This window comes from Pinus tabuliformis, chromosome 6, assembly GCF_031772625.1.
Source record: "Pinus tabuliformis cultivar Carrire ecotype Pingquan chromosome 6, CPIR1, whole genome shotgun sequence".
NCBI lineage: Eukaryota > Viridiplantae > Streptophyta > Pinopsida > Pinales > Pinaceae > Pinus > Pinus tabuliformis.
This window is the reverse complement of record NC_142292.1, coordinates 1,194,092,396-1,194,119,888: the sequence shown is the minus strand read 5'-3', so window position 1 is coordinate 1,194,119,888 and position 27,493 is coordinate 1,194,092,396. Positions and strand designations below refer to the sequence as shown.

Sequence of the window (27,493 nt, the reverse complement as noted above, 5' to 3'; positions counted from 1 at the left end):
AGGTACGCACAATTATGTTCATCTTCATTTGTTGTTGGTTTTCTCGTTTTCGTAGTTTACGTCTTATTTTTGTTTTGTTTCTTTTGCAGGTCTTCATTAGCTTGATTTGGAGGCTTGATTAGCTTTATAATAAAGCGAGCAATCAGCCCTTTTCAGACTATCAACATGTTCATGGAAGTATTTGATTTCTCATCGGAAATACTTCTGCTTTGTGCTCTGAATGCTTCTCTGCATATTTCCTTTCTTTGCAAATTTAGCAATATGAGTCAGTAAATATATTCTGCCTCTCGTTGTTACAAGAAAAGAAAAATTGCACAAAAATCTTGCAGCGGTTGTAAAAGTTCTCCTATCCATCTTTGCCATTCTGAATCTTGTATTTTCCAAGTTGAGTTGAATCATTGCATCGCACTCATCACATTCCTTCTTCCGAGATGACTCAAAGCCTCTAACTGGTAAATCTTGGAATCTCGATCCTTTGCTTTTCATTCTTCCAAGATTATTTCCCTTGAAATTTCAGACTTTATGGCTTACCAGACTCTTGGGTTTATATTATATCAAAATTATTCTTAAATCCATCTTGAAATTTGCCTCCCCGAGATCCACCTAGCCTATTTCATTTCTCTCCCTGAATTCCTTGGTCTCAAAAATCTCGTACAGTTATATTAAATTGTTATTGTATCTAAGTTTCCGGTATTATGTTTCTATCCAATAATGATCTCGAGTTTCCTCTTTATCGTAACTCTTATTTAAAGACTTTACGAGAAATCTTTTTCGAGGCTTCTTCTTATCTCAGAACCTTAGAATATCGGATTATGTATTCTCGTAGAACTTTAGTCAATTTATTCATTGCTAAATAGTCTCACTTATCATTACATTCACATGGAGTCCTCTTCAATTATCTTTGTACTTCAGGTTGACTTTCATGTTACTCAGGTATTCGAGAACTTGGATGCATTTTTATTTACAATTTCATCAAACCTAAAGCATTCATTTCTCAATGACTTTGTGACTTTTGGGATATCTATTCTTCATGATATGAGTACATGGATCTTATCGTTGTGCCCCCATTAGACATATATTTTCACATGTATAGTTGGGACTCTTTTACTCTCCATGGCAATTTCCAGACTAATGAGAAGTGCATCACTTGTGGCTTGCTTACATTTTAATATTTATCTTACTATTGGATGTTGATTTCATCATCTTGATCATTTATAGTGTGCATCCTCGTTTACTTTTCAACAGCATTCTTGAGCAGCCACTATGGTAATGCAATAATTGCTAATGAAATTCGAAACATGTAAAGGTAATAGATCATGAGCAACATATGTTTGTATTCTTTTCTAGTGTTCTTATTTTTTATATGTCGCTCCATATTTATCATGTAAAGATTTAAGTCCTCTCCATATACACGATTGTTACATTGTTTGGGACTTTGAATCGATTTCTTGGGATTGTATCAATATTTTGGGGTTGATATAAACTTAGAAGTGACGAGAAGAGAACAATCATCGCTGCAAAATCATATCACCATTATCATTTATGATGGATTTGGTTTACTTCAGTTTCCTTGAACATGAATCATTGTTTTCTTCTAGTTTATTGCTTTCTTTAATTTAGGTTTAATAAATTATGATTTTGGGCCAATGAAAATTCAAAGAGTACAAATTTCTTCATGCTTCTAATTCCAATCATAATAAGAGGTTATCTTTTATTGGAGAAACTCTATATGTCTCGAGTAAAATTTTAATGAAATTCTCCAATGGTAAGTTTCATATGCCCACTTTCATCCTTTTATATTTCTTTACATTTTTGTTTCAGTTTTATTTTTAATTTTGCTGATATATATCTCTGTTTTTTAGGTCTCTCTTAATTATCTTGCACTTCTATCAACTCAGATGTGGAGCTCATTCTCTTTGTTGTTTGCAACCGAGTTTAGGAAGAGAAGTTACGATGTTCATCAAATCAAATAAATTGGGGAGTCCATGAACTTTCAATTTGTTTCATAAGCACTGCTTTATTAGAAAATTATTCAAATATTCTCATGCAAGCTATGAAACTAAATCTGCAAAAGATAAAAACTTCTCAATTGGCTTTATTATCTCTCATGGCTGTTATTTATTTTATGGTTTGAGAGCCTAATTGCTTAAAACTCTACAAGGTAGAATTTACTAAAATCTCAACATAGGATGAATACACGCACGCTTATCTTATTTTACTCATTTGTTGAGACATTGGTATAGTTAGCCTTGTAGAGGTTGTTTTTAATTTGGGCTTTATTTTCATTTTTCTTATTTTATTTCACATTTTTGAAGTTTGTTGATTTCTTCTTTCACTTCAATGTTAGATTTATTTTCCTTTTTCTTATTGGTTCTTGTTTTATTTGGGTGATATCGTCAAGGTTTATGTCAAAATAATTTATTTTTCTCACGGAACATTGGTTGGAAGACATGGGAAATCTTTACTCTGTCTATTTAACGAGTTTCATTTAACATTAAAGGTATATCTTTATGGAATCCTATAACCCTCTTACTTTAAATCTTTTTCATGGAGTAACACACATACTTTCTAAGTGATATAGTTCATCTTTTCAAAGGAAAGAACTGACCTTGAGTTTAATTCAATGGATCCTTCCCATCCCTCCACTTTATAAAAACCTCTGATTGATAGTCGCGGGGAAGGATATCGAGTCAACATTATGGAAGTATTATATCCATTAGCATAAGTCTATTTTACCATCCCACCTCTTTCACTCAAGTACATCATAAACATAGCTCGCAAATGTGCTTATCAAAAGGGTGATCAAAAGGGGAAGCATGGGTAATACAAGTATATCTATCGGGGCAATGGATGCCCGCTGGCAGTGGGGCCATGCTTGTATCGCATTAAGGACAACTTCGTTGAGGTACCAACCAGGTTCGCTGGCAGCGTAGAAATGACAGAGACCATTCATATTGATGGATATATGTTTTTATCAAAAACTCTTACCTGTACCTTCTTCTATTTTTCATACAAGGTAATCTTAAATATTAATTTTTTCCCAAAATTCGAATTCATTAATTTAAACTCAGTTGGTTTAAGTACTTATTCTTTCAAGCTTATATTACTTGATCTATTAACATCAGACCCATGCAAAATATTTTACTCTTTGACGACTTGATGGTGCCCATTATTTTAACCTTTGGGTAAAGCGAAGTTCATCATCTTTTAACCAGAGATACCTGGTTCTTCCCCGTGTGTCGTCAATTGTTGAGGTGAAAACTAAACACCCCCATTTTAACTTATTATTCATAATAATAATGGGGACCCTTTCCGTAAATTTTGGCTAAATCGCTTTTTAATATTTTCTTTTGGTTAAGTGTCCAACAATTTTGCCAAATTTTTATTTTATTCAGAATTTTCTTTTGATTGCTTCATTGTGTTCGAATTTTCACTAGCTTTCCATTTGATTCTCATTTGGTTGCACGGTTTGCAAATGATGCTTATCGGAAGTTAAGTAATTTTTATCACCAAAGCCCAAAAATGTTCAAAATGTATATTATGTTATTTTTTGTAAATTACTTGTAAATATTGATTGTTAATTAATTTTTGCTAATTACTTCATTTTTCGTTAACGGTCTTCAAAATGACCGCAGCCAAATTGTAGAACAATTAAAATTGTGCATTATCAGATTTCAAAAGTTAATTTCAATTTTAATTTTAATAAAAATTCTTGTAGTTTTTAATAATATCGAAACCTTGATTATCAAGTTATTATAGTTTATACATAGGAGAGAGGGTCCCACTCCAAGTGACATTCCTTTCCTCCCTTACACCATACTTCACCTCCCATCGAAACCTTATAGCAATATAACCTCGTAACTTCAATTAAAATTCAACCTCTTATTGAATGTTCATTTATGTGTATTTTAATTCACCCCAAAGTCCCATCAGAAGCTCGGGACCTTTGTGATCTCGGGCCTTTTTAAATATGACCTCCGATGTTTTATTAGCTTTGATGTTCGATGTCCGATGGGCTTATTATAAACTTCAATGGTTAAAAAACCGTTATATAAGGTAAACGAAGATTTCATCGAAACCATATAATTTCGAAGCTCTTTTTAATTGAAACTCTGATATTTAATAATAACCCTCGATGCTCTGGTAGCATTCCTTTTTAAATACCTTTGATACCTACCTTCCTTTCCCTCGTCTTCGGAACTTCAGACAGAATTTATATCGTACGTAACTTCAATTAAAGTCTCCTCTGAAAAACCTCCTTCGATTACCATTCCACCACCTTATGTCTCTCGCGTAACATTAAAGCCCTCCTCTCCTCTCCTCTCCTCTCCTCTCCTCCTTCACACCATATATTTCCCTCATTTTATCGGGACCAATTTAAAAAGATCTCCCAAGTTTATAAGTTTTGATGGCCGATTCATTAAAGTTTTGATTTACCCTCAAAGTCCCATGAGAACCTTGGGATCTTTAGGCCTTCAGAGCCTTTTTAATTACACTCTGATTTGTTTAGAAAATCTTCGGCAAAATCACATAACCAATCTTTTGTCGACGCGTTTCGAACCAACCAGTATGGTTCATCGTCAGAATTCTTATTAATTCTGATGCCCGATATCCCTCGTCGGCTTGTTGATCTCAGAGCTTTTTTTAATAAACTTCTAATATTACAAAGCCCCCGATGTTCGAGGTCTTTCATACCTCCGATGGGTTTGGTCACATAATATTTAAAATATATCGAATTGTTTCCTATAACACTTCACTATATAATAAAGTACCTCTTCCTCTTAATCCTTTCGAACTCTAAAGAGCTTCCAAAAGCCACTTATAACATTTTAATATTGTTTTTTAAATATTTTAATTTAATAATTTGTAATTAGTTTAATTAATTTATATATATTAAATTATTTTAATTAATTTGTATAATAAGTGTTTAAATTATTTAATTATATAGTTAATAACAAATTAATAACTTAATGTATATATATAAGTCTAGGTATTTATTTTTCCAAAATTTTGATATTTTTGGCACTTTAATTTTGGAGAGGCATATCTCCAGTTTCACTCAACAAAATGAAGCTTGCAATAGCTCGTTGGAAAGATAAGACCAAGGAGAATAATATGTGATAATTAATTTTAGAAAATTTCATCATTTAATGACCCAGAAATCCAGCAGAAAACAAAGTCATGAATTTGCAACCAAAAATTAGTTTTACTATTTTAATTTGGGCAAATTTCATTGGACTGGAGAAACCGCTATCAATAATTTATTCCCAACAATACCCAAGGCTGATCTGTTCCATTTGAAGCAATCGTAGCACGAGAATTTCTTTGGATTTAAATTTATTTTTAATATAACAATTTGTTGAGAAGTGGTTTGATTTTTATTTTGTGAACCAAATTTGTTTTGATTTCTGAATTTTGATTGGTTTTTGGCATATTAGCAGCTGTGGAGATGAGGAAGAGAAGACTTGGAATAATGGAATTGCACCAACAAGAGGGAAAGAAGAATTTTAGCCAATTAAAATTTGTTGGAGAAAATTTATTCTCTAACAACTCTCTCATTTGCAATTATAAATCTACCTTTTGTCAGAATTGAAAAGGGGGGTTCCAGATGTGAAACTTTGGGAGGAAATTCTTTGCAAAGAGAGGGGTTTTTTGCACTACTGTAGAGAGCAATATTTTTGTAGAGAATTAGCTAGTTTGAACCAGGCTTGTGGAGATTAAAAGAGATGTATTTTAGCTCTGAAAATTTCATGCTATCATGAAATTTTCTAAGAATTTCATGCACTCAAAGGCTATCATCAGATCTTTAATTCTTGTACACTATTGTCGGAGATAGAGGCTGATTTGTGGCGTGCATTTAATAAAATTTGAGGCAATTCTTGATCCAGATAAGTATATATTATTTAAGTTTTCCACTATTGTAAATTCATTTAATATATTCTTGTCTAAATGATTTGAAAGTTATCTTTTAATGATGGATCTAAATGCCATCAAGATAAATTATGAATTCAAATAGATAAAGAGAACATACTTGTTAACTCTTTAGCAAATTCATGTCAAGTTTATCTTTGTTTTAATAATAATTGTTTTATGAGAACTATTTCCTTAATGCAGGCATACCTTTTTAGTTTGAATTCATTTTATTTGAATTTGGATGTATGTGCACTAGAGATCTGATAACTATTCATCAGATAACCGAATACATATACTTGTTTGAATTATTTCCTTGGCTTGTTGACTTCACTTTTATTCCAAATTCAAAGTTGGTCCAAATCCCTTTTTACCTTGCTCTTGGTTGAGAGGGGGACTAATCGTTATTTCAATCGAGATATATTTAGGATTTATTTTCTATTACTTAGAGTAGATATGCATTTAGTTTTAATTATTGCATTCTAGAAGTCCTCTTACACAGAAGAAAACTTTAGAATGGCTTGGTTGAACCATTAATTCAACTTATGGATCACTTTCTTATAAGAGCTCTGCAAGTGGGCAGATCTAGTGTCTCTTTTCTATTGGAAACTATTAGATATACTATAATCCAACAGAGAAAGAGAGAGGGTAATTCGACCCAATTGAACCAATCAAAACCACCATTCCAAATGGAAAAGGAGTTGCTTTAATTTTCCGACAGGGTGGTCTCCCTTACATGTTGATAAGGTCATTTTGGACCATCAACAAAAGTATAAGGACACTCAGACATATTTAGCATTGATTTTTTTTTAAATAGACGGGTTGAATTTTCATTATATAGACTGGAAAAGGGCCAGGTCCCATACAAAATTCAAGGTTGTGCTTTCTGCAATTTTCATCAATTTACATTGGATAGGGACCTTATTTATACCAATATTATTTACGTATATTATTATATCAAAACTATAATTGTAGACTCTCCAGAAAACACCACTATATTCTATACATTGACATAGCATATATATACAATAATAAAATTCTTTTAGCCACTACTAGGCTCGGCTTCTTCACCCTCAGGATCATCCATAGAAGTGGTCAATTCCTCTGCAACATCCTCTTCTTCACCCAGGACCCGCACAACAGCAACAACCTCGACACTAGCAGCGTTGATGACCGTAGCATCCCCAACCCTGAAAACTTCCTTTAAGACCCCGACAATCGCAGTTTCTACTTTAATTTCAATGTTGTCGACCTTTTGTTGAACACTCAACACATCTATGCATAGGCCTTCCATAGTCTTCTGCAATAATTCCAAATCTTTACCCAATCTTGATAATTGAGCATAGATAACAACCATGTTTTCGTTAATTTCCTTAACGATATCCTTTATTACTTGTTTACAGGATCTCTCCACCAGGTTCTCAATGCTTCCACCACTGCCATGACTAGACCCAAAGCTACCAAACCTCAACCTCCCCCATTACCATTACGTGCGGAGGCCATCTTTGCAGCAATACGCCTATGAACAATAACAATCTTTTGATTAACTGACCGAAGCCAGCTACAATATATAATAGCCTGTTCAATCCCAACATTCCTCCCAATCTTATCCTTCATAAATGCAAGACGATTCAGAGTCTTGTCAATGCCAATTCCCTCCATATTTCCCACTGCCAGAAATAACCAGGATCGTAATGCCATGGTACCTTCTTCCCTGGGAGGTATAGCTATATTGTATATCCTGATGAGTAAGCGAAAACTCGACACCCACCTATCCTCTTACATGATCTTCATTTCAACAACACCACCCCTGTGCCTTAACTCGCAACATACCATCCCCGCTTCCAAAGCACTACAAGGGAAACTCGGGGAGCTAGCCATATTAACTACTAACTTAATTCTCTGATGACCTTTACCTCTGCAGTAAAGCGTCAACCTATTGCAACCGATCAGGGGATGTGACATGAGGATTTGTTTTGATTTATACATAATTGACCTTGTTCTAACAACACCCCCGTGTTGGCCTGACCATCCGCCATATGGTTATTGGCACGCAACACATGGAACAAGTAAACCTTATCAATTTTTTTTAACAAATATATAATCCTTGCCATGGTTGAGGAGGTTTCATCATCGAGGAGATTGGCATTCTCGAGGAGCTTTACACATTTTTGGATAATCATCATGGAGTCGCCAACTATAGACAAAATTTTGATACCATTGGCTAAACTAATTTTCAAACCCTGCCATAGAGAAAGGGCTTCCGCTTGATTGTTTGTCATTATGCCAAGACCCCAAGCATACTTTACTTTTATTTTTTCTTCTAGGTTGATAATTACCCCTCCTGCTCCAGCCTCCCTAGGGTTACCTTTTGAAGCTCCATCGAAGTACAGTTCATTGTTCCCAATTTTCCTTTTCCATTTAATAAATTCATCACCTTTCAGTCTGATACAGAAGGACGGAGGATCATAAGACTTTAAGCAAGGAGCTTTGAGGTTGGGGATGGAGATCCTGAGCCAGTCTTTTTCAGAACTAGTCATCTCATTCATATTTGAAGCATCGAAGCCCTGGGAAGATATAACCTCAAAGAGAAGCGTCATTCCTTTTATTGCAGCAGTTTCAGAGTTATGTTGTCGATTTTGAAAGATAACCTAATTACGACACAACCATATCGACCAACACATATATTTAGGAATTTCCATCCAACATCGCCTTAACAAAGAGTTTGGGGAACAAGGATATTTATGTTTCCAGTGAATAAACATGTCACTCCAATCATCTGCAATTTGGGGAATGGAAGCCAAAGGCGCTAGAGCATAGTTCCATGCATCCACAATAAAGGAACAGTAGAAGAATAAATGCTTGATGGATTCCTCCGCATTACCACACAAAACACAACGGGAGGGACCGTTGATTTTCCTCTTCTTTATGTTCTTTGTCGTAAGGATTTTCTCATGGACCAATTCCCAGGAGAAAATGTTTACCTTAGGAATACCATCATAATTCCATATTTCCCCCCCAATTTAGAAGGAAGGGGGGGGAGGAGAGCATCTTGATTGAAAGAGCATAGAAATTTTTAACACAATAGTTCTTGGCTTTTTCTCCCAACCAGACTTGTATGTCTAGTTTTCTAGTGATTATTGGAGCAAACCCAATAAGACTTTCGATCAGAAGATGTCAGTGCATGAGAAGGTGATTGGGCAATTCCAGAGGGAGCCACCCACACCACAAACCTAGTTCATCCCAGCAGGATATATATCCGCGAGATGGGAGAACCCATGCTCAACCATCTAGCCTAAGAAAGTCAATGCCTTTCACACAATCGGATCCAATAAGAATGTGTTTCCCATTCTTTGGAAGCCAACCAAGATGGTTCAGAATGAGGAAGGATGAGGCTTTGCATAGTCTCCAAATTTTTTATCCTTTCCCTTCCCAAGATTCATCCTCTGGTCGAATGAGGCGATTTTTGTGGAAATATTTCCTTATAAAGGCCTTTTTCCACCACTCATTGGAGTCTGAGAGGAGCCTCCAAACTAGTTTAGCCCCCAATGCCAGATTCATTAGTTCAGGGTCCTTTATTTCCAATCCTCCCAAATTCTTAGGTTGCTTAACCAAATTCCAATTTACTAGGTGGAATTTATGTTCGTTTCCCTTACCTCCTTGCCATAAGAATTTTCTGATGATCTTGCTTATTTGTTGATTGATGTAGCCTGGTGCTAAGAGACCAACACCCAAATAAACTAGAAGGGAGGATAGAACATATTTGATTAGGGTAACTCTCCCGACCAAATTGAGCCATCTAACTCCCCATGAGTGCACCCTGTTCCTTATTTTTTGAAGTACATTTTCCCAATCTTCCCCTGAGGCCTGTTTTAGGGATATAGGAATCCCAAGATATTTGAAGGAAGTATGATGAAGGTCCACAGGGATGTCGAGTAGCTGGTCTATTGTGTTCAACATTTCCCCTTGCCAATTCCAGCCAATTAATTGACATTTCAATTTGTTGATCAATCCCCTTGAGAGGTGAAGAAACCCATCTAGATTTTTTTTGAATCTAGCAGCGATCGCCAATGAGGCTCCACCAATCAGTAGAGTATCATCGGTGAACTGAGAGTGATTAATTCCCCTGAAATTTCTTGCAATATTAAGACCCAAAAGGGAGCCATCCAACCGCCCAACTTCTAAATTACTACTTAGAGCTTCAACCATGATTATATAAAGAAGAGGCGATAGAGGACATCCTTGGCAAAGACCTCTTGAGGCAGCAAAGAAGGGGGCAAGGTGACCATTGATAAGAGGGGCGATCCAGGGAGAACCAATACAAGCTTTAATCCAAGAGATGAATTCATTGCTAAATCCTAACTTTTCCATGACAAGGAAGAGGAAGGAGTGATTTACCCGGTCAAACGCATTTGCCATATCCAATTTGATGATCATTCCAGCTTCTCCCTCTTCTTTTCTTGAATGCATTGCTTCCTATACCAGGATGATATTATCCAGGATGTTCTGATGTTGCATGAACCCTCCTTGGTTCTCAGAGATAATGGAGGGAAGTAGGGGTTTAATTCTATTGGCAATGATTTTCGTCAAGATTTTATAAGAAGAGTTGCAAAGCGAAATAGGGTGAAATCTAGAGAAGGAGGTGGGATTGGCATCTTTTGGAATCAGGCGAGAAAGGAAGAATTGGTGCAACCCCCAATTTATTTTTAACTCTGCTATAATTCAACATTTTAATGAGGTATTTTTTATGACATTCTAGAATAAACGATAAAAATTGATAAAAAAAAATACATCTGGACATGGAGCCTTCTCAGGTTCCAAATGCCATATCACACTTCATACTTCTTCTTCTGAAATTACACCAGAGAGAGACACATTAGAAGGTGAAGAGACAACCTGGGGCAATGCCTGAAGGAAATTAGGGGCGCCTTCTAAAGTAATGCAGTCTGAGTTAAGAAGAGTTTTGAAGTAATTATATTCCTCCAATTTAATTTCTGATGAGGTGTTGATTGTTTTCCCACCCACCGCCTTTATTTCCATGATTCTATTCTTGTTCTCTCGAGCCATTGCTTGTTTGTGGAAGTAGGAAGTGTTAGAGTCCCCAGCTTTCAACCAAATACTATGAGATTTAAGCCTCCACAAATTTTCCTCTTGCCTGCTAAGATTGAATATCTGAGTGGAGAGGTCTTTTTCCTTTTGAATATGTGATTCTTCAATATGGATTTTTTCCATCATATTGTAATGTTCTTCTAGTTCTTGGACTTTCTCTCTTCTTTTTTTCCTTGGTGGCTGATAGTTCTCTTTAAGCCATTTCCTTTTTAGCTTAGATTCCCAAACATAGTTGGGTGAGCCCTGGATTTGGCAAGTCCAAGCTTGCTTTATCATATTCCCAACCTCTTCATATTGGCACCAATCTGCATTAAATTTGAAGGGCAATGACCCAAGGTTTTCAACCTTTTCCATAGAAATCATGATAGGGTGATGATCTGAGTCTCCCTGAGATTCGATAGATGAGGAGCAGTCCAAACCATTGAGAAGCCAGTTTCTATGTAGCAAAAACCTATCCAGATGAGCAACAATATAATGATCACCAACCCATCTATTAGACCATGTGTATTTCCCGATCTTTGGTTTGATATCAATTAGGTCCCATCGTTCCATAATTTCCTCCATTATGTCTCTAAAAGGATCCTTGATTGCAGACCCTCCTCTTTTTTCTGTCGTATTTAGTACTATGTTGAAATCCCCTCCCATTATACTATTAATGTGATAATTCCTTTCCTTTATCACCTCTAATGAGGCCCAAAAATCTGCCTTGTCACTGTATAACATTGGACCATAAATATTTATGAAGGGTATTCTTTCCCCTGTATCCTTATCCTCCAAAAGAACCATAATCCAAGATTTGGTCTTAATTTCATCAACCAGAGTAAATTTCTTGTTCAACCAAAATATGCCTAGCCCTCTTGAAGCTCCCCTTGAGGACTGAGTTGACCCCGAGCTGTCTCTCCAAAAAATTCCAGCTGCTTTCATAGTCTCCACTTCTTCTAACTTTGTTTCTTGAAGAAATACTACTGATGGAGATTCTTGTTTTATTATATCTCTAACTGCTAGGTTTTTAGTAGGGTTTCCTAGCCCCCTTATGTTCTAAGAAATTACTTTCATTACTTGTGAGTGGAGGGGGAGCGACCACCATCCTTTCCTTCTTTGTTTGTCTTTTTCCCTTTCATAATTTCTGAAATGACTGTTTGATTCCCCAGTTTTTTATTTAGTTCTGCTTCTCTTTCTCTTTGTGTCCTTTTGTTTGGTCTCCCTACTTTCTTGGTGGGGTCAGTTTCCTGGCTGCTGCAATCATCAACCCAAGATAGAGTTTGGGATAAATTCTGAGTGACAACACGATCCAAACCTTTGTGCTGGCTACTCGGAGGTGCTTCAGTGATAGGTGCAGACTTTGGCAGAGTAACTTCACCCCACCCTCCTTCGGGCTATTTTCCGCTACTAGTTCTCCTTCTTCTCTTTCTTGAGTCTCCTCCACGTTTGTCTGAGGGGGAGCCTCCAACTCCATATCCTCATCACTCAGCACTTTGAACGGGTTCGAGGAGGATGAAACCGTATTGTTGACCAACATACCATGAGGTTTTAACATCAAACCTTTACCTTTCAGAGCTTTTTTAGGTTTTTTCCAATGCTCCTCTTGAGCAGTCAGGACATCCAAATTTTTATCATTCCCAGCTTTGGAGCAGTCTCTGGCAAAGTGGCCATAGTCATGATAATGTCTGCATTTAAATGGGATTTGTTCATAGTCCAAGACTTGTCTATGCTTCCATTCTCCCAAGTTTAGATTGATTTCAGCTAGAAGTCCCTTCTCCAAGTCTACTTCCACACAAATTTTAGCACAGGCAAATTGTGAGCCTTTTGGTTCAAACTTATCCAAGTATTTCCCCACTCCATTACCGATAGCCCGAAGGCAATCGTCGCTCCAACAGGAGATAGGGAGCCTTGGAAGCTTGACCCAGAACAGAATGGCAGTAGGGATGTCCTCATCAGGGTTGAAATCAAGGGTCCATTTATTTAAATACATCCCTCTGGAGCCAAAGAAATATGGTCCATTATGAAAAATGACCTCCTTATCCTCCTTGTTTTCAAATAAGAAGATGAAGAATCCATTGCCAACAACGGAGAGAGCAATCTCACCCTTCATCATGGGAGTCCAGGTTTTCTTAATCCAAGCTTCCATAGATCTAGGTGAGGGCCACATACTTGTGAATTTCCCAATTAACGCTCTCTCAGAGTAAGTCAGGGAGGTACGACGGGCTCCATCCGGCAGAAAGACATCTTTCACCTCAATAATCTGCTTGACGAACTTGGAAGCGGCAAATGCAACAAGTCACACTCGCTTCGGGAAGAAGGCTACCAGAGTCTAGAAAGCGACATCAACGTCCGGGGGGGGGGCCTCCGCAACGACCATTGAAAGAGCTTGCAAGAGTTCAAACTAGGGTTCCTGCCAAAATCGCCAGAGTGCCAAAAAAATCAAATTGGTGTAATAGATTGAGTATTTTTCCATATTTAGCATTGCTTGACAGACTTATATTATTTTGTTTTTGGATGGCATATCATGCAGTTAGATGACCAACAGATCTGGTTTCCCTTTGGGTAGATTAAGGCCACCTAAACATTTGATTTCTGGTTGTAACTTGCCATTTTTTAAAGAAAATGAATGAAAAGATCTTGTGAAACTTAAAAAAAAAAATAAAGATAATTAAGTTGACTTTGTCATTTAAAATTTGTCCTTTAATGGTATAAGTACAACAACCAATGGTTTTTATTTATATTTATATTCATATTTTTCAATTAGTAAATTATTATTTTTTATTTCCTACCTACATTTCAATATATCCTTCTATATGAATATGTTATATTTCAAGATTTTAAAATTTAGATAATTGATATTGTAGGGCTCTAATTTTATTTTATTTTATTTTTATTTATTTATTTATAGATAGATATAATTTCTTAAATTTATATTTATATAAATTAAATTAACATCTTAAAATTTTTCTTTCCATAAGTAAATATCATTTCTTAAATTTATACTTATATTGATATGAATTAAATTATATCTTAATAACGTATATAATAAAATAAACAAAATTATAAACATTTTCTTCTTATAAAAATCATACAAATATAGTAACTACTACCTTGCTATGGAATTTCCTTGGTCTAACTATTACCTTAAAACTAGATCACAATTAACCAACAATTTATTGGTCAATTTTTTTTTAAATATAAAAATATAATTTTTAATTATGTAAAATTGAGTTTTTTTTAATTAGTTTATAGTAACTACTACCTTGCTATGGAATTTCCTTGGTCTAACTATTACCTTAAAACTAGATCACAATTAACCAACAATTTATTGGTCAATTTTTTTTTAAATATAAAAATATAATTTTTAATTATGTAAAATTGAGTTTTTTTAATTAGTTAAAATAATTGTGATATACTTATATTGGTTTACAATGAGTATATATCTATATGTTTTAATTAAATATTATATTTATAATATTTATATTTATACATAAATTTAATATTCTTATTTTAGTAACTATTACATTATACATACAAGAAAAATATTTGTAACTATATATTTATTTATATTCTTATTGTTTTTACAATAAAACTCTATAAGTTAGACTTCTCGAATTCTTTTTAGAATATGTTTGATTTATTTGCTTACATCACATAAATAAATTAAGATATAATTACATTATCACAAATTTTTTTCTCTACACAATTTTATTTATTTATTTATTTATTATTACTATTTTTAATTCATATATATATATATGATAATCTTATGGACATTTGACCAAAAATTAGCTTATCTTTCATAGTTTCCAAACATTTTTTTTCCTCGAAAGAGGCACTCCTTGGCTTATCATAATGCATGACCTTTCTTAGTGTTTTAACCGTGTTTTAACCATCCAAAAAAAAAAAAAACAACAATATAATAGAATATCATTTAAGTAGTCATCCTATTATCTACCGAGAGGTTCAAAAGAGAGGCTCCATGCTCCTAGTGCATCATAAAACTCATAAACAAAAAAAAAGGCCCCACATGACATTCTACTTGACATTTTAGAGGTATTGATAAATCTTTTTATTAAATGGATAGACATTCTAGAGTGATTCATAAATCTTCTTATTAAAAGGATATTGGTGCAATTATTTAACTGCTTAAGTCTACAAAAGTGTACATATTCTACCTCCTTTATATTTGAACTTCCTCTTATGAGGAAGCACATGTTCTTAACCATTAGGCACATTAGGATGTTATTTATGCAGTACTTTCTTATTAAGCAATTTCCACATTTCTTAAAATTCATAAAACAAACTCCTTTGAATTATTTGGTAATTTGTAACAATTATTATTTTTTGCAAGCTAAATAATTATTTTATATTGATTAATTAAAAAGATGCATTTTTCCTTTACTACTCCCACTAAGCCAGATTAGTAGCACAAGTACAATGTTTTTACTAGATTACCACATTATAAAAAATAACATAGTAGTATAATATTAAAAGTTTTTGGTTGTTAGGAGAGTTATTATAAATCTTATATCTATACTTAGCACAAGCAACAAATTTACTGCTTAATGAAAGAAAAACCAAAAACATAGACTTGAACATTTAAGCTTGAGGGAGAGTCACCGAAATTGTCTTTGAATTCTCATTTTTGTGTATTGAGGCTAGGAAATCTAGTTCTGCAATCTTTTTGGTTGGTAGAGACACTTTGTCTTTACTTGCGAGTAAAGATCAACAACTTGAAGATATTTTTTATAGTGGCCACGATTGGTATCATTGTTTGGGACCCAGTGTCACACATTTTTTCCAATCTCCTCATCCTCAAGAAAATTCCTTTCCACTCGAGCCTTTATTTTTGGAATGTTTATTTTGTTCATGGCTACCAGTGGAGTGTGCTTCTAGTAGATAATTTCCAAATTCTCAACATTCTGTTAAGCCCACATGCGAGGTTATTGTTGCCCATGATGACCATGTGGGCCCTGACCTATCCCAAGGTGAGGCATAATGAAAGGAAAACATACAACAATAATGGAGTAATGAAATTGCAAGGGAGGATGGTACCATAGAGGCATCTATAGCTAACTAGGCCACTAGGGATGCCAATATTGTTGAAAATAGCAACAAGAAATGCTGAATATAGAAGTGCTGAAAATAGCACTGCCATAAATAGCATTTCGAGATACCTTCCTATTTTAGTTAGTCCCTGAACTAAAATTGAGAAGTAAAATTCGAATTTGTTCTTAGCAGCTGTTTGATTAATAATTAATTAATTCATCTTGAGTTAATTAGTTGGAGAAAATCAAACATGAAGTCTTTGTGCGGACATGCAATAGTTATCCCATTGATTGAGGAATTTATCCCTTAGTTAAAGAGATAAGGATGAGTTGTAATTAGTTAGCTCAGTTAACTGAGTTAAGTCCAGATAGATTAGTTCAAATAGTTTGTTGAACTAATTCTGAGTTCAGTTAGTTAATGCATGCATGCATGCATGTAACTGTTGCACTTCAGATAACTGAATATTATCTCATAAATAACTCATGCATGTCAGTTCAGACAGAGACCCAGTTGAGATCAGATGGTGGGACAGTGTACTATCAGTTGCAGGAATATTCCATGGAGGATATCTCTTGCATGTAGAAGGAATTCATTCCTTGGAGATTGCGTAGTTACTTTTGGGTTTGGTGAGTGTGTGATGAGGCCAAGACACACAGGTCGTAGCATTGGACACCAAGGAAAAATGCACAAGGAAATAGGAGGCTTGGAGGGCTGAGGGAAGGCATATCTTGTGTTTATTCAGTCTGTGAGCTATATTGTTCGATTGTACTGAGAGCAGGATAGCTTGTGAGCTGATTCTTTGTGTAATCTGAACATATTTCCACTTGTATGATAATACAGAGATCGAGGTTTTTAGGTGAGGCTTTCCCCATAGTATTCTTTTGTGTTCATGTGTGATTGATTTCTCTTCATCTGTTATATGTGTTCTATTTGATCTTGCTCACAATCGATTAAGCTTCCACAAGTTTGTTGTAGAAGTATATATTGTATTTTTCTTTAGTATATTGTATAATATGTTGATCTACAGTGGGAATTTCTACAAATATAGGGAATTCAAAGGAGATAGACAAAGAAATATGACCAAATGTTTGTGGAGGAGAGGAAAGATGAGGGGGCAAGATGATGTGTCCATCCAGGAGATGGAAAAACTAAAGATGAAACTAGAATAATGAAAATAACCAAGTGTTGTCGCTGCGACAACACCCTCCAAGCACCAAATTTCAGAGCCTACCTTGGTCTTGCATATTGTCATCACAAAATTTGAAATCCATTGTATGCATTTTCTCTAAGTATTTTGGTCCCTTTTGCAAGAAAAGCAAAATGTCGTCTTTTCACATGTTAAGTCTCGCACAATGTATATGAGCTTGTTTTGGTGGTTTCAATGGGTTACCTTTGTGTAAATGAGTTTATCTTACCATGTAAACATCTATCACACTCATTTCCAAAGTTGTAAGCATTGTCACACAAGTGTCATCATGGTCGCCACAAAGTGTTTCTTTAGTGTCGCACTTGTCAGGAGTCATCGCAAAGTTGTTGTACAGAGGGAAATATGTTGTTCATGTGTCCTAGATGGTCTATGTTGTTTTGTCATCAAGTTTTTTAAGTGTGTGATCACACTCGAGCCTTATCATTGTTCAGATCAACTTCATCGATCCCACACTTAGTCAAATACCAAAAGCTCTCCGATCAAGAACCTTAGACTCATCCAGCCCTCCTAAACTGCTCATTGTGCAGTCTCATCCCTCTAGTTGCAACCCTGCCTCTTGACATTGCGCAATGGACAGTTCCCACCTTCCAGAATTGCACACTGCGTAGTTTCAGTGCTCTGGCCTTACCTCAACTACGCAATTCAACCCTCCATCCTGGCCTCAACTGTGCAATTTAGCTCTCCAGCCTAGCCTCAACTGCGCATTGGGTAGTCTCTGACCTCAAACCCAACCCTTGAGCTCTTGAGCTTTAGAATTGTGCAATCACTTGGCCTGCACTGCCTTCTAAAACTATGCAGTAGGCAGAATCAGTGCTCAACCCTTCAGCTTGGCTCACTGAGCTCCAAAACTGTGCAATCTCCTTGCTTAGTCCAGCCTGAACTGCGCATTGTGCAATCTCAAGGCTCAAGCTTCACCTCTGATTACCTGAGCTATGCAATTGCGCAGTCACTAAGCCTCTCTGTCAACTTTCCATCCAGTTTCGGCTCAATCAATGGATCAACATGCAACATTTTAGACTAGGTTTTTATCGGACTGATGTCGTCTTGTCATGAGTGAATTGTAAATGCAGGTACTCTATCATACCATGACATGATGATGAAGAAGGGAAACATGATATAAGACATCTTTTTAGTTGATTATGCAATTTGATCAATCAAGAGAAAGGAAAAGGACACCAATTTGCAGCCACAACTCAAGACCTAATATCATTGAATACTCCTTACCTTTAAGCCATATGGAGGTGGACAAAAGAGCATTCCCAAGAAGACACATAGTAAGGAACAACAAGAATGGCTTGACATTTCCATGTCAATAGTGTCATGTCATGAGTCATCGTATGCCACATCATTCTTATGGATTATGTAATTTCTTATTAAAAAATGTATTTTAAAGTGAAAGTCCAAAGGACATGTACAGAAGATGAAGAGTCATGTAAAGTTGAAAAGTCATAAGAAGTCAAACAATCATGAGGTTAGTCAAAGATTCACAAGGGAGGTGACACATCACCCCATTGGTTATATATACACACTCATTATATGAGAAAAATACTTTTCACCTTGGCTCCCCCCGCAAGGCATCAGAGAGACAATCTAGTTCTTTTGGGGAGAAAGTAGTGGCTCCAACGCTCCACTATTGGAGCTAGTGGTGTTTGTTGTATACATGTGTAAGAGAAATTTTACTTAATATATGAAGCCTGATGGACATCACGTTCTTCATGCATGGATTATGAATGTTTGTAAGACTATTATGTGAATGTTTATGATTCATGTTTGTTTTCACTTGTACTAAAGTAGTTGAACTATTTCGGTTATTTTAGTGCTTATCACATTGAGAATGTGTTGTAGTGATTGCAATGCTCGTCACATCTTTGTGGACCATTCTGCTGGATGTTAGGTGGATATCTCTTGTTTGTGTTTGTTTCTACCAGAGTGGTACTATTACCTCTCTCTTAGAGGGTCACTTTCTTTTCCCTCCGCAATAGAAGAACCTTGACACACCTACAACAGAACATTCACAACACACACTTGTTTTCGAAGGCACACATGCGTTCCTCTCTCTTTCTAACAGTTAGAGCTAAGGAAAATATATAAGAATATATGGCAACCAAGCCGATACTCTGGATGGGGCTCCTATTCCAAACAGTGTGAGGCCTAATTGGGACTTTGCATCAGGGAGATGCCCTTGGTTGGTGGATTTCCATCACCATAAACAAATGGAACTAGAAGGACGGCCACACAACAGGTTGTGCCCATTGAGTTTGCTTTGAGTCTCTTATTCAAAATATCTCTTCCCCAAATTGTAATCCCAAGATTCTTTTCTAAAGATCTTAATATTACCATCCCTGCGGAAGTTTTCCATAACCTGTCCCAATTTAAATTTGATGGAGAGGGTGAATTAAATCTTCATGAACATCTGTTTCACGTCATCTATTTTACTTTTCTAACATAATACATTGCAAGGATGTCGTGGCTAGATTACTCACCCTCACAATTGAAGTTCGCATTAATCGATGGTTTCATACATTACTCGTTGCTTCTATCCATTCATTCGACCAGCTTGCGAAGGAGCTTCATAAAGCATTTGACAGGTATGATTACCGGAATGTTCTTAAAAGAATTAATCAACTAAGAATGAAGCCTAATGAATCAATTGAGGATTTTTCTGATTGGTTCCTTCACCTTTGTTATGAATTTTTGGGAGAAGACACAGATTGGGATTTCTTTAAACAAAAGTTTAAGCATTTGGTTCATATCTCTTTGCATGGTGAATATGAACCCCCTGATTCTTTTACCTTCCCAACTCTTGTAAATCATGAGACGCCTCGAATTTTAGAGGAGGAACCTACTACTCCTTTTGTTCCTTGTCCTCCTCCTTTTCTAGTTCTGATGTGGGTGCCTCCTTGCGATGATAATAAAGTTGGGAAATCCACAAATCAAATTCCTAATCCATCTCTTCATCCTCCTTTTGTTTCTCATGATTCAGATCTAATGAAAGAAACCTCGGAGTGGCTCATGGAGCTTAGGATGAAGGCTAATCCTTTCACTCCTCAAGATGAATTGGCACTCTTAACATCAATCTTGAATCTGGTTCCATTGAAAGTGTTACTTATTCAAGGGGCATTTGTCATCCTCTATCATCTACATTGTTGGAAATAATACTGAGAGGGGGGGGTGAATCAGTATTATCAAGTCACTTATTTTCTTTTTCAAACCCAGATCATATACGCTACTTCAGTTAGATAAAACCGTGTATATACGCAACTACAGAGAAGGAAACCTGCATATGCAATGAAAACTTATAATTTAATTATCTTACTGATGTTGATCATCAATCTGTGTATTAGGATCAAATAAACAGTAACCAGAAACAGTAAAACAGATCTGAAGACAATCACACACACAAGAACACAAGATATAAGGTGGAAACCCAATGTGGGTGAAAACCACCTGCTGCAATTCGTCTCTATCTTCCTTTAATTAGAAACTTCTTTTTACAATGTACTGGTGCAGTCCTTTACCAGTACGCAGGCTACAACCTGCAGAGAGCTACAACCCTTTCTCATTCTCCAGCTTCTCCTGGAAGGGAGCTACAACCCCCTTAGCTCTTGCACTAGCCAAGATACTAGTACATAGGTGCTGGCCTACAGAAGGCTACAACCTTCTCTTTCTTCTAGGGACCACGTTTCATAAATTTTCAGACTGGATCCATGAACATCAATCAATCATCAAGAATTTCTACATCAAACAATCTCCTTTTCACCAATTAGAACTGAATCAAGTAGATAATTCTCTGACAGCTGTACCCAAAACACAGTAACAGTAACCACACACCAAATTCTGAACCCAGAACACTATAGCAATAAACAGAAGCAGCTAGATCACAACTCAAAAGATATACGCTACTTCAATAACCTGGAACCTGCGTGCATACGCTTCTGTGTTTGGAGAAACCTGCGTATACGTTGTTTTTATTCACTGAACCAGCGTGTATATGCGCCTTCGCTTTACTAAACCTGTGTACAGATCTATAAAGGATAATTCACTCTTTCAAATATTCAGACCTGGATTATCAAATTTATAGATCAAGCATGCGCCACATATAACAGATCAAAATCATACAAAGATACTACCATTCAAGGCTAAAGATTATGACCCATCAATAGAACTTATCCTTCTCTTTGCGCTAAGGTTCCTCCTTCATTCAGATCCAGATCTGCACCATAACCTCAATCACCAATTTCAGATCTAGCACTTATTAGATATTCAATTAATTCAGATGATCCTTTGCCAAATGATCTCCTTCCTCTTTTATAGTCTTAGGCCTTTCACAATACCACGGTCCAAAACCATAATAAAACAATACCAAGGACCCAATACTTGGGATCAACACTTCTGACGAGATACCATGGTCCAAAACCATAGGTTCACATACCAAGGACTAACTACCATGGACCAAAAGTAAGTTCTCCAACATATACGCACTTTTCCTTGCGTGAAAGTGCGTGTATACGCATACGCGCCTTTATAACGTCTAACCCGCGTGTATACGTGCATTCGTCTAGGTGAACCTGCGTATATATCTTTTCCTTCATTCTGAGAGCCTGTACTGAGATCTGTCACCAAAGTGAGTTGCCATCAAGGACAACACATGTGCCATAGTTCTAAATCAGTGCCACAATGCCAACAATCTCCCCCTTTTGACTTGATGGCAGCCCTAAGATCCTCAAAGTCATTCTCCCCCTTTTTCATCAAGGGCAAAGGGTTGTGCTCCCCCTGAGTACATGCTGAAATCTCTGCCCTGCTTTGCTGACCATGCTCACCCTGACTGAAGGAAAGATCTGTAAAAAGATGTTCTTCAAGAAGAACCATGACTTATACATCATAAAAGACCTTCCTATCACCAGAAGACTTAATACATACATCCATCACCCAACCAAGTGGGGATCATCCACCCAACCAAGTGGGGATACATCAGAATTTTACATATGACAACCAAGTACATTACATCTTCATCCCAGGCATAGTGGGGAAACCAAAATAGGTCGTTACATGACCTTGACACCATAAAAGAGATACATGACATAGAGACGAAATATCTAGAGCAAGACTTATGAAAATCACCAATAACTGATCTCAGGAGCATCTGTCAATCACCATTCAGATCAGCAGCCAAGATTTCCTTCTGTTCTCCCTCTGCCTTTGATCCACCTGACACCAACAACAGTTGTGACCTTGAACCAAAAGCTTCTAAGATGATGCCAACAATGCATCATTAGAAGTTAATCTGCTCCCCCTGAACCTGTGTCGGATGGTCTTTGTCAGACCCATATTAGAAAATCTTCAACCAGATCCTGTCCCTATTGATATCCATCAAACCTCCATATACGCGACTGTCTCTGCACAAACCAGCGTATGTACGCGGATCCTCCTCAGGAAACTCGCGTACACCCATTTTTCTATTAAACAGACAAGTTTTAACAACAGGATGATGCATCAACTACTCCCAGCTTCTGTCTGAGGTATTCAAAAGTTTCCCTGGGTAGTGGTTTGGTGAGAATATCAGCAACTTGTTCCTTAGAAGGAACATACTCCAATTTGACCTTTTGTTCCAACACTTGTTCCCGGAGAAAATGATATTTGATAGGTATGTGCTTGGTCTTTGAATGCATGACTAGGTTCTTTGAAATTCTGATTGCACTTGTATTATCACATAAGATGGAGATAGGTGGAGTACAAGTGATTTGAAAATCCTGCAAGGTTTGCATCATCCAAAGGAGTTGAGTGCAGCAAGATGCAGCAGCCACATATTCCGCTTTAGCTGTAGATAAAGCAATCGAACTCTGTTTCTTGCTGAACAAAGATACTAATCTGGAACCCATAAAGAATGCACCACCACTTGTCCTCTTTCTGTCATCCACGCTTCCAGCCCAATCTGAATCTGTATAAGCATGAAGAGTAAGATCTGTATCTCTAGGATACCATAAGCCATAGTTTTGAGTTCCTTGAAGATACTTGAAAATTCTCTTCACTGCCTGAAGATGAGTTTCCTTTGGATTTTCCTGAAATCTTCCAACTATTCCCACTGCATGCATGATGTCTGGTCGGGTACCTGTCAAATAAAGCAGACTTCCAATCATGGATCTATAGGTTGGTTGATGCACTGCTACTAATTCATCATTTGCACTGAGGCTGCATCCTGTAACCATAGGGGTACATACTGGTTTTGCATCTTCCATGCCATATTTCTTCAAGATCTGCTTGAGATACTTGGTTTGAGACAAAAAGATACTGCCTTCATTTTGTTGGATTTGCAATCCAAGAAAATATGTCAGTTCTCCAAGCAAAGACATTTCGAATTCTTTCTGCATCACCAAGGCAAAGCTTTGACTCATAGCTTCTTCATTGCTGCCAAAGATAATATCATCTACATACACAACAAGTATTAGCAATTTGTCATTTTCAATTTTTATATAAAGATTGCTATCTGCTGATCCTTTTGAAAAACCTTATTGATGAAGATATTTGTCCAAATGGTAGTACCAAGCCCTTGGAGCCTGTTTAAGACCATAGAGAGCCTTTTTTAGTCTGCATACAAGATTTGGATCATTCCCAAGAATGAAACCATTTGGTTGCTCAATGTACACTTCTTCTTCTAAGTCTCCATTCAGAAAGGCTGATTTCATGTCCATTTGAAGTACTTTGAACTTCTGAAAGCTAGTGAGAGCAAGGAACATTCTGATGGCCTCAAGTCTAGAAACGGGAGCAAAAGTTTCTTCAAAGTCTATTCCTTCTTGTTGAGCATACCCTTTACAAAGAAGTTTGGGCTTGTTTCTAATCACTTCCCCATTTTCATTCAACTTGTTTTTAAAGATCCATTTTGTCCCTATGACATTCTTATCTTTTGGTCTACGAACCAACTCCCAAGTGTTATTCTTTTCGATCTGCTCAAGTTCTTCATCCATTGCCTTGACCCAACATTCATCTTTGCATGCCTGTTTTACATTTTGTGGTTCAGTGGAGAAGAGCAAAGCCAAATAGCTTGAGGCTTCTGCAATTGTTCTTCTTGTTTGTATACCTGCCTCTTTTTGCCCCAAAATTTGAGATTCTGGATGATTCTTCTGAACGTACTTGGATGGAGTCTTATCTTCTATCCTTATATGTTCTTCTGGTGCCCCTTGAGCTTCTTCTTCATCATAGTTCTGATTTGATGTTGAAGGATAGTCCTCATCATCTTCGAGATATTCGGAATTCACTTGCCTAGGAATGTTTCCTTCTTCATCAACCACTACGTCAATGCTGTCAACAATTCTTCCAAGTCTTTTGTTGTAACACTTATATGCTTTGTTGTGGGGAGAATAACCAAGGAGAATGCATTCATCTGCTCTAGGTTCAAACTTGCCAAGATTTTCATCATTATTTTTAATATAGCATTTGCTTCCAAAATTTTTGAAATGTTTTACCGAAGGAGTCTCACCATACCAGAGCTCATGAGGAGTTTGAGTGCTGTTCACCCGGACATTTGTCTTGTTAAGAATAACAACTGTAGCAAATGCGGCTTCACCCTAGAAAGTTGCGGGAGTTCCAGACTCATCAAGCATTGCACGAGCCATTTGTTGAACCATTCTGTTCATCCTTTCCACTACTCCATTTTGCTGAGGAGTCCTAGCTGTAGAGAATTCCCTTCTTATTCCATGTTCTTCACAAAAATCGAAAAATTCATTCGAGGTAAATTCTCCTCCTCGATTCAACCTGAGGCATTTGATTCTGAGATCTGATTCGTTCTCCACCAAGGCTTTGAATGATTTGAATTTTTCAAAGGCTTTGTCTTTGTGCTTCATAAGTCCTATCCAACACATCCTGGAATAGTCATCAATGAATAATATAAAGTATTCTTCTCCTTGAGGTGACCTTTTCCTAGTTGGTCCACATACATCAGTATGGACAAGTTCAAGCGGCCTGCTGGCTGATCCTTCCTTCTCAAGGAAGTTAGTTCTGGTTTGCTTACCAAACTGACATGATTTGCATATTGTATTGTCTGGGATTCTGATGTCTGGAAGACCACGAACTGTCTGGTATTTGCATGCTTTCCTTATCTCTGAGAAACTAAGATGCCCCAATCTTCTGTGCCATAGCCAGTGTTCATCATTCTTGCTCAGATAGCATTGATGCTGTCCTTCTTTGAATATGTATAAATTATTTGGAGTCCTTACGCCTTTGATCATTGTTTTTCCTGTATCAAGATCATGAACACTACATCCATTTGATCGAAATATTACCTCAGTTCCTTGATCACACATCTGGCTGACACTTAATAGATTATGCTTTAAGCCATCAACATACATGACATTTCCAGCTTTGACCCTTTCTTTCAACTGAACAGAACCTTTACCTTTTATGAGAGCAGGGGTGTCATTTCCAAACGAAACCTTCTTCTCCTTCTCTAAGGCACTATATGACTGAAGTTTTTCTTTATCACCTGTCATATGTTTCAAACACCCACTGTCGATGTACCATTGATTTTCTTGCCCTTCCGCATATAAGGCTATACCACATCTTTCTGGTTGTGGTTCTTTGATTCTCCATGATTTGGCACTTGAGGCTTGCTCCTTTTGAGTTGTCTGCCGAAACCTGCTCCGGCATTCAGAATCTTCATGACCGAAATTGTTACAAATAAAACATTCTATTTCATTTTCAAGAGCAGAGAAGTTGTTGTAGGTCCTTTTCATGATCCCAGTCATACTCCTCTGTTTATGAGCTTCTCTAGTCATGATTGTCTTATAGGCAACACATTGAGCTTCTTTGTGACCAAAGTTATGACATGAAAAACATTGGCCATTGAAGAAACTCCTGTGATTATCAAATCTACCAGCCAAATGATTGTAGTTCCTATTGACATCCATTCTTGAGGCAAATTGAGAAGGTTTTACCTGTGGCTGGTTGTTGCTTCTGTTTGTCCTTAAAGTAGATTGCCTCGATTTACTTGGTAATCTTTGTTCATTCTTGAGGTAAATTGTCCCTGATTTACCTGGTGATTTCCATTGGGTCTTTGTTCACTTCTCCTTGCAGCATAAAGATAACTCTTGGAGGTAGATGGTTTCTACGCTTGAGTTGTTTCTTCATTATATCCCAGACCTGTCTTGATTAGTGGAGAGCGCTGCACTTTGATAATCTCAACTAATGTGTCAGATCCTTTAATAAATCTAAGATTAAGAGCTTTTGTTTTCTCAATCTCTTTTCTCAGTCCCACAATTTCACATTCTAACTTTTCATGATGTTTTTCCTTTTCAACAAGTTGGAATTGTAGAGTATCTATGATCACATTCTTCTCTTCTAAACCAATTTTGAGTCTAGAAATATCTTCATAAAGACTTTCTTCATCTATAGCATCCACAAAATCATCATCTTCAAAAGCCATTAAAAGTTTATATTTGTTACCTTGTTCATCTTCATCACTATTTGAAAGTCCACTACTATCTTCATGAGTGTAATAGCTTTTCTTATTTACATTCTGTTTCTTGTTCCATCTAACAGGTTCCTTCCCCTTGTCAATCTTATCCTTATGAGGACATTTGGCAGCATAGTGACCGACTCTTCCACAAGCAAAGCATTTGAAAGGTAACTTACCTCTGAATCTTCCAGCACCCCGTTGAAGGTTCTTGACAAAATTTGATTCCTCCTCTTCTTCTGACTCATAGTAATCCCCTTTGCCTGAAGCCTTGAAAGCAGCTTCTCTTCTGTCTGATGGTCCTCCTTTCCTCATTTCATAAGCAGTCAGAATTCTGTGCAGCTATGACATGGTAAGGTTTCGTAGATTCTCTTTTTCTTCTATTGCAGAAACTTTAGATTCAAACCTAGGGGACAAAGATCTTAGAACTTTTTCAACCACAACAGCCTCTTTTATTTCTTCACCCAAGTTTTTCATACAATTAACAATCTCATCTACACGAAGGAAATAGTTAGCCACACTTTCATCATTGTGCATTCTGAGATTTTCATACTGAATTCTGAGGGTTTGAAGTTTTGCTCGCTTTACCTGGTCATCTCCTTCATAGCTCAGAATAATCTTGTCCCATATTTCTTTTGCGGATTTATACTGCATAACCTTGACGAATTCTGATTGAGATAGACATCCTAATAGAGTATTAACAGCCTTTGCATTTGTTTCATATTGCTTCTTACCAGCCGGATCTGTAGGAGTTACTGAAGGAAAAGTGTACCCTGTATCTATGATAT

At 36.6% G+C, this 27,493-nt stretch overlaps 1 protein-coding gene across 1 annotated transcript; it reads right to left on the bottom strand.

The window, feature by feature from the left end:
- Positions 1–10,746: 10,746 nt before the first annotated feature.
- Positions 10,747–11,664, bottom strand: LOC149263026 (uncharacterized). The gene has a single exon (XM_089385520.1). The coding sequence runs from the start codon at positions 11,662–11,664 to the stop codon at positions 10,747–10,749; it is 918 nt and encodes a 305-aa protein (XP_089241646.1).
- Between the last annotated feature and the right edge of the window lie 15,829 nt (positions 11,665–27,493).

What these genes read in the sequence shown, in the direction of transcription:
- LOC149263026 (XM_089385520.1), bottom strand. Translation starts at nt 11,664, where the DNA reads ATGGGAGGGGATTTCAACATAGTACTAAATACGACAGAAAAAAGAGGA.